Source organism: Nematolebias whitei, chromosome 8 (assembly GCF_014905685.2).
Source record: "Nematolebias whitei isolate Nwh7 chromosome 8, NemWhi1, whole genome shotgun sequence".
NCBI lineage: Eukaryota > Metazoa > Chordata > Actinopteri > Cyprinodontiformes > Rivulidae > Nematolebias > Nematolebias whitei.
Window position 1 is genome coordinate 2,095,757 of NC_056505.1, and position 8,093 is coordinate 2,103,849.

Sequence of the window (8,093 nt, forward strand, 5' to 3'; positions counted from 1 at the left end):
CCACAGACAGGTGAGACCTCACACAGACAGGTGAGACCTCAGATCACGGACAAGTGAGACCTCAGATCACAGACAGGTGAGACCTCTCAGCTGCTCCAGATTGTGTCCCAGTCTTTGTCCCTGAATTTGTCCTTGTACTTGGTCCAGGCCCAGCGGCGTGACGATATGCTCCGAATGTACCATGCCCTGCGAGAGGGCCTGCACATCATCGGTGACATCAGCACCACAACTGTTACCACGGCAGCACCTCCACCTGTTGATGACTCGTGGCTGCAGGTGATGGGGATGCCGTCTGGACGCAGGTAATCTTCTAACAGGTCATCTGATGCTCGTGAACAGTTTGAGCAGCGCCTCTGAGACTCTGCCGGTCTCCACAGGTCTCCAATGTCCAGTCCAACTCCCCAACGTAGGGCCCCTCCGGGTCCTCCTCGACCGGGGGGCCGCGCTGCCCCGGGCCCTCCATCTCGTCCCGCTGTGTCACCTGATCCAGGACCCCCGCCCTCGGTCCCTTCACGCCCCAACAGAGCGCCCCCACCTGGAGTCCCGAGGTTAGTGCAGTGAGCGGTTCAGCCTGGCTCTGGTTCTGCAGGGTTGGGTCTTTGAGCCTCCGTCTCACAGTGTGCAGGTCTCAGACCGGTTGGACCGGCTCAGGTCCACCTGAAAGGGTTGTTAGAGTACGGAGAGCTGAACATGCCACATGATTCACATTTTAATGCAAGAAAATACCTGAAAACTTTTTGTTTTACTGCAACTTACTCAGTTTATAGTCTTTTTGTCCTCTGGATACAAAACCTAATGTTTTGAACAAATGAAAACCGTTAAACTTGATCAAATGATTTAAATGAATTACTTTGAGTTTAGTAGAACAGCTCAGATCTGCAGCTGCCTTTTCAGGAACTGTGAAGTGAATTAAAAATATATATATATTTATATACTTTATTAATCCCAGAGGGAAATTAAATATTCAAAACCAAACAAAAAAACTAATTTTTATAAGACGAAAACCCAAAATGGTATTTTAAAAATATTGTTGGCATGATTGAATGTGTGCTTTACAACACGATTAACTGCGTGCTCAGCATGATAAAACATTTTTACTTGAATCCTGTGAAAATAGAGAAAAATATGAAGTACCAGTATTTGCTGCCAAAATAATGTGATGCTACAAAATCACAGTTTTATATTATTTAACTGTACAAAACATCCAATGAAGGACAAAGAGACAAAATGAATCAAACCTTTTTGCAACATTAAAGTTGTTTCAGATGACTGTAAGTGATCAAGTCTTAAATCTGTGGTTTCCCACACTGCGGCCTCCTTGAATGCAGCGTGAATGTTTCCAGGGGTTCAGATCAGAGCGTCCCTTCAGCCTCAACACACAACACTGAAGCCCTGCTGACTGAAAAAGATTCTCCTAAGTTCATCACTTCCTGTTTATAAAATCAGTTGAAAGGGTTCACTCGCTTCAGGCTGTGTTGAAGCTGGAGACTGAACGCAGAGCTGATCTGAGAACAGGCTTGAACAGACCCATGTTCAAACAGGAAGTTACTTCTTCAAACAGGAAGTTACTTCTTGAAACAGGAAGTTGCTTCTTCAAACAGGAAGTTGCTTCTTCAAACAGGAAGTTACTTCTTCAAACAGGAAGTTACTTCTTCAAACATGAAGTTGCTTCTTCAAACAGGAAGTTACTTCTTCAAACAGGAAGTTACTTCTTCAAAACAGGAAGTTACTTCTTCAAACAGGAAGTTGCTTCTTCTTTGTTGGTGCTGTAGAACACCAAGCAGCGATCCACAAACAACCTCCACGGACACAGAAAAGAAAGAATAATCTTTCTTTATCCCTCATGTTACGTCATCCCTCCATCAACCCGTCATCTTCCCCTTAATGTCTCAGTTTCACCTGTCTGTCCACAATTGTCTCTAGAAGACACATTAATGAGACGGGATCATTGTTCGGCTGTCTCACCACCCAGGCATCCATAGAAAACATACCAGTCTCTCTCTCCATCATTCTGTCCATCTTTCTTCCTGTCTCTCTCTCTCTCTGCCTGCCTGTTTGACCCTCCATCCAGCACTTTCCCTACCTGTCTGTCTGCAGGACTCTGTCTTATGTCTTTTTACTTGACAGTCTTGTTGTCCACCTGTCTGTGCATCTGTCTGTCTTTTTCCTCTCTGTTTGTGTGATCGTGTTCTATCAGTACCTTATAAGGCAAAGGAGGAAGCTCAGAGGTATGTCAGTGATAGCCCCGCCCCCAAGCCCCTCCTCCTCATATTGACCATATATGGTTATTCTTTCAGAATCTCGATCAGTGACCAGTGAGGAGTTCACCAATGGTACGTCAGCTGTCCTTGTGATGTCACTGTCTCTCACCTCCTCTGTGTGTATTTATGTGCGTCATTATCCAATCAGATTCTTCATCCGTGACCCCGCCCACTTCCTCTGCATCATAGTTAGCCACATTCTAGAACGCTCCATCGACCTGTAACTGTCTGTCTGTTGTTTTGTTGTTGTTTGTTGTCAGCCGCAGAGCTCCAGCATCTCCATCCCGATCCACCAGACCAGCCTCAGACTCCGCCCCCTGACTCCGCCCTCACACATATGCACAACTGAAGCACACATTAAAGATGAACTTGATGCAGTAATGCTCACAAATGTTTCCAGTGGGGTTCCAGCTGCTTATCTGGCTCAAACTGTGGAACCAGAATGTCTCCTGGTTTCTGTAGAATGTTGATTTCTTATGGTGACACGTTTAGAGAACAAAAAGAAGCAAACAAAAATGTAAAAAATGTTTTTTGTTTGTTTTTTTGGGGTCAGTTCTGGTTCAGACTTTGTGGTTAATAATGATTAGGTCCTGGTACCAGCTGATTCTGACAGGCTCCTGAAGACTCCAAGTGATTCTAGTTCTGTGTGGTTCCTCGTAGTTCCAGGAGCAGCTTCTAGGAGGTCCTCAAGTGTTTCAGATGAATCAAACATCCTTTAAATGTTTTCAGACTGGTTCCAGAACAGTCATACAAAAATATAGTTTTTTTTTCTCCCTATAACTGTTTTCAGGTTACCATCGTTTCAATTCAGTTCAGTTCAGTCACAACAGAAGTCGTCTCAGGGCTGAACAGAAACATTCATATATAAAAAAATAAGTTGACACTGTTTGTCTGAGGAGAAGACTTCAACCTTAAGATTTGATTGGTCCAAGTAGTCCAAACAAGTTCTATCTGGTTCCTTTTCATTTCTGTATCTTTTGTACTTCTACATTTGATTCCTAAAGGTCTCAGTTGGATAGAACCAGCTGGTTTCAACAGGTTCCAGTCTTGGCGCAGAACATCCTGTCTCGTTTTAGCCCAGTTCAAGCTGGTCCTGTAGGACAGATCTGGTTCCTTGTAGATTCTGCTGGATCCACCTGGCATCTAGCCTTTTACAGCTCTGAAACAATACATACTGGATTTAATTAATCACTTTTTTAAAGTCATTGTCACTCAGAGGCGACCTTTGACCTCTTGGCTCTCATTCCCTTAAAGATGAGATGCAGGTTTCTCTGTGAGTCTTGACAGTACCCCCCTCTTCAAGGGTAACCCCTTTTCAAACTCTACATACTAGTTGTTGGTTTTCATTGAACAGTGACTGTTTACAATGTTTCAACTAGCTGATGAGTTTTATTATTTATTATAACATTAAAAAGGAGATGCTTAAAGGTTTGAAAAGGTCATGTTTTCTTTGAGGGTGCTGACTGTACCCCCCCTCCCAGGGGTAAACCCCCTTTAAGAAAAACACTTCTGATTTTAGAACCAGAACAAAGTTCTACCTGCTCCCACACAGTTCTGATGGGTCCATGTGGATCCAGCTGGTAAAGTTGGGCCTTTATGACCCAGCTTGTTTTGTTATGGTCCAAATTATTCCGACGGGTTACCGTTGGGTTCGTCTTGTGTCACCTTGTTCTAACTGGTTTTGATGGGTTCTAACTGGTTCTGACAGATGTCTGTTTCTACCGAACATATTTCTGTTGATTCACTCTCCTGTTTTCTCTTTCTTTGTGTTTTCTGTTATTTTTCCCCAGTCGTCCCAGTAAAGGTAGCCCCGCCCACGGAGAAAGCCCCCAGTCGTCTATTGAGGGCTAACGTGAAGCGAGTTTGTGTTTGTGTCTTTGTTGAACTGTGCTTCTGTGAATCTTATTAATAATAATTATTAGAAGATGTTGATGAATTGATGGCTGCGGTACTGAAGCTGTGTCAGCTGACGGAGGTGAGACAGGTGTGCTACCTGTCTGTCTCACCTCCATCAGAAACGTTTGGTTGACGTTGAGAAGAACTCTGGAGACGCTGTAGAAGTGAAGACGTCTGAATGGCTGGTCTGAGATCAGGACCCGGTGACGTCCTTCATCAGTTCCTGGTTGTTCTTGTTTTTTCAGTTTCTTCTTTTCGTCTGAAGCTGAGATGTTCTCAGGATTTCTTTACAGTGTAAAGTTTACGTATCGTTTTATTTATGATTATTTATTCACCGTGTGTTCTGACATGAAACTTTCTGGATCAGCTAATTCTTTAAACTACCCTCTGATCTGGTTCTGCTGGGTTCAACATGGTTGGATCCAGACCAGTTCTGCCCAGTCGAACACCTCCAGAACCACCTGGTTCTGACACTTTGTATGTTGTCAGGTGACTCTAGCTGGTTTCTGTTGGGCCTTACTGGATCCAGATGTTTGCTCTGCTGGACTCCAGCTGGTTCTGACCATCTGAAAGTCCAGTGGACCCTGTTAGAAGTGCGATCATTTCCTGATTGAGTTTCCCAGAAACTGAAGCTGCTTCCCTCGTGGAACGGATCCTTCCGAGTTCTGACCGTCGAACAGAACCGCTCTGACTTCTGGGTTTGGGTCCGAGTAGACTCAACCTTAAATGCAAACAACTAAAACTGAACAGCTTTAAGAAATAACTCGGCTTTTTAGGCGTCAAAACTTTTTAAAATACAGTTTGAATAAATTCTGTCGTTGATTTATTCAGCAGACGCTGATAAATCGTTTATTTAAAAAGCGCACAAAGATCACTGAAATAACTCGAAACACAAGTAATCAAAAGAAAATGTGACTAAAATGAATTAATAAAAGCAGCTGTTGACACTTGGCCCAGCAGAGTTATAAAAAGAAGAAGAAGATTTTCTTCAGTTTAATGTTTTAATAAATTAAAAATATTTTTGTCTGTTTCAGTTTATCTCAGTGACTTTTGTTTTCTTCTTCTTCATTTAACCAGAGCACAATCAAATTTGTCCACATGTATAATTTGAATTAGAGCAAAGGATTGTGGGAGTTTTGTCCCCTCTGAGGACGCAGAGAAGAATGAAATGCTGCAGCAGTGTCTGACGACGAGTCGCCTCTGAGGATCCTTCCTGAGGAGCACGTTTGGTTTGTTTACCTGAGGCAGGTGTGCCCCACCTGTAATCAACAGCCAATCAGAGAGGGGCAGCAGCAGGAAGTGGTTGTTTTACATCATCTGTAGAGGAAGTGTATGGAATGATTCTGTCTGTACTTCCTGGATGTTTGATGAACTCGTGGTGTTCCAGGAGTTGAACCGTAGTGATCATCAGCTCTGATCAATAATCTGATTTCTGGTGTCTCTGCTCCGCCTGCTCTTCGTGTCGTGGTGATGTCGTAGCGTTAGTGGAGCTCTGAGCTGCGTTCAGCTGTGGCGTGTTCGTGCCAGCATGCTCGGTCATGTGTTGCACATCCGTCTCCAGACATTCTGTGTTCAAGTCCACGGCAGATGAAGAATATATCCAAGTGATAAATGTGTGTATTCCTGTGAAACGTGCCCACACTGAGGTGTGTGTTTGTGTGTTCTTGTGTAAACTTGTGTTGTGTGACCGGCCAACGAACACATGAATAAAGTTGTTAATGTGAACGCAGTCGTCGAGTCGTCTTTACAAACTCATTAAAACCAGCGGCAGCGCAGTGGTGCAGCGGCTAGACACGTCGCCTCACAGCCTTTCAAGATGGAGCGTTCTCTCCGGGTACTCCGGTTTCATGCATGTTCACCTGCTTGGTAACTCCCTAGTGGGTCTCCGTGTCCCAAAGGTGCTAAAGTTAGCACAACCACAGCTAAAGGCTAACATTAAAAACATTAGCCGAACACATAGATCAGCAAAACAATAGCTAAAATGTAAAAACAGCAATTGAGTGATGAACAGCTAAAATGAGCAAAAAGCATCCACCAGCACAACAGTAGCAATAAGCTAAAGATGGCAAAAAGTAGCTAAAAGCTAAAAACGCTCAGCTAGTAAGTAAGGTTGCTAAAAAGTTTAAAGTTTCCAACAGCAAAACTGTTAAAAGCTAAAACTGACAAAAGAGTAGCTAAAAGTGGAGCACTGACTGCGTTTAGGCACCCTGGACAGGTCTCTGTGGACTGGAGACCTGTCCAGAGTGTCCCCCACTTCCTGCAGAGACTGATGGACATGGACAGGAAGAAGCCACGGTGAACTGAACGGCTGGTGAAGGCCGAGCCGTCCTTGCTGGCTGCTTGTCACCCGCTGAGTCTTGGTCGGGGTTCGTCTCGCGACGAGGACAGGTGTGTGGTTTCAGTCCAAGACTCTAAGACCAAGATGTCGCTCGCTGCTGCCGCCACAACAAATTTAGCTCCGTCTGTAAAACTGACCTGGCTTACTGCCTCTTCTGTGCTGGCTGGTGTTAACTGTGGTGGCCATCTTGAACTAATCTGTTGTCAAACTCCATCCAGCGATTCATGAGATATTTTGCTAACAGACAAATATGGTTGATGTTTAAGTGCATTAAAGATGAGCAACACTGAGGGAATCACTCTCAGCTACTACCACACCAGCTTTCTGTAAAGCGCAGCAGGCGATGACCCTCCTGCTGCCCACGACCCACGAGGCCTCATCTGTCGTCTTGGCCCCAGGGCAGCAGGAGGGGAAGTACAGGAACGTTCCTGTCAAACATTTGACCTCCTTCCTGCTCAGCTGTCCTCGTGCTGCTTGTCCACCGCCAGCAGGTGGCGCTGCAGGATGCTGATGAAGACATCTCAGCATCACGGTTGTCATAGTTACAGCAAGGCTGACTTTCACCCAGAAAGAGGAAGAAGAGAAGGAGGAAGGAAGAGACGCAACAATCAACAGAATCCGAGTGGTTCGACATGAGAGCAAAGGAATAAACTGTCCCTGTCCCACCTGAAGACATGTCCTCCCGCTCCGACACCAAGACAGGTGAGTCCTTTTCTTCAAGAACTTCTCACTTCCTGTCTGAGAGGAGGGTCTTTAGGAGTAAGAGTGTAAGTGTCCAACATGTCATCTGACCCTGAACGCAGCACAGTGCAGATATGACAGAATCAGAAATTACAACAGCTGAACACTTACATTCCACATGACAGCCGAAGAAAAGAGCAGTAAGTCAAATTAAAGTTTCTGACTTCATTTAAACCATTAACTTTACACTTCCTCCTCACCTCAGGCCTTCAGCCCAACAGTAAACCACAGAAATAACCTTTGCTCTGAACAGAGCGCTGAATGACAGCTGAAATGGGCAGAGGGAGCCAAAACTGTGTTCTTTAAGCTAAAAGTAGAAAAACATTAGCTAAAATTAGCATTACACTTGCTAAAAGCCTATAGGAAGAACAACATTAGGTAAATGTAGCAAAACACTAGCTAAAAGGAGCAAACATCAGCTTAAAATTAAAAGAAACAAAACCATAGCTGAAGTCCTATAACAGAACATTAGCTAAAAGTTACAAAGTGCTAGCTAAAAACCAAACGTTGTTAAAGGTTTGCTAAAAGATAAAATGGAGAAAGATTGGCTAAAAGCTGACAGGCCTCATGTCAGAATGACTGGATTTTATCTCACAGACACAACCGGCGTGTTCTTTTGAGCATCACTGACTCTTAACTCTCCACAGACGGCTGGTTTGGAAGCATCCACTCAGCTGTGCAACCATTTTATGCAGTTTTTTATTAGTAAGGTTTTTATGCAGCTTTTTATTAATGAGGTTTTTATGCAGCTTTTTATTAATGAGGTTTTTATGCAGCTTTTTATTAATGAGGTTTTTATGCAGCTTTTTATTAATAAGGTTTTTATGCAGCTTTTTATTAATAAGGTTTTTATGCAG

At 44.0% G+C, this 8,093-nt stretch overlaps 2 protein-coding genes across 2 annotated transcripts in view; both read left to right on the plus strand.

Annotated features, from left to right (window-relative positions):
• The window catches only part of LOC119413738 (dynamin-1), a 29,532-nt gene extending 25,333 nt beyond the window's left edge, over positions 1-4,199 (plus strand). Inside the window, exons 21-23 of the mRNA XM_037680793.1 lie at positions 148-302; positions 378-548; positions 4,052-4,199. Of these exons, the coding sequence (XP_037536721.1) occupies positions 148-302; positions 378-548; positions 4,052-4,112 (387 nt within the window). The 3' untranslated portion in view covers positions 4,113-4,199. The remainder of the gene's footprint in view (positions 1-147; positions 303-377; positions 549-4,051) is intronic.
• A 2,970-nt stretch (positions 4,200-7,169) lies between these two features.
• The window catches only part of LOC119413739 (rap guanine nucleotide exchange factor 1-like), a 39,032-nt gene continuing 38,108 nt past the window's right edge, over positions 7,170-8,093 (plus strand). The window contains exon 1 of the mRNA XM_037680794.1: positions 7,170-7,197. Within this exon, the coding sequence (XP_037536722.1) occupies positions 7,170-7,197 (28 nt within the window). The remainder of the gene's footprint in view (positions 7,198-8,093) is intronic.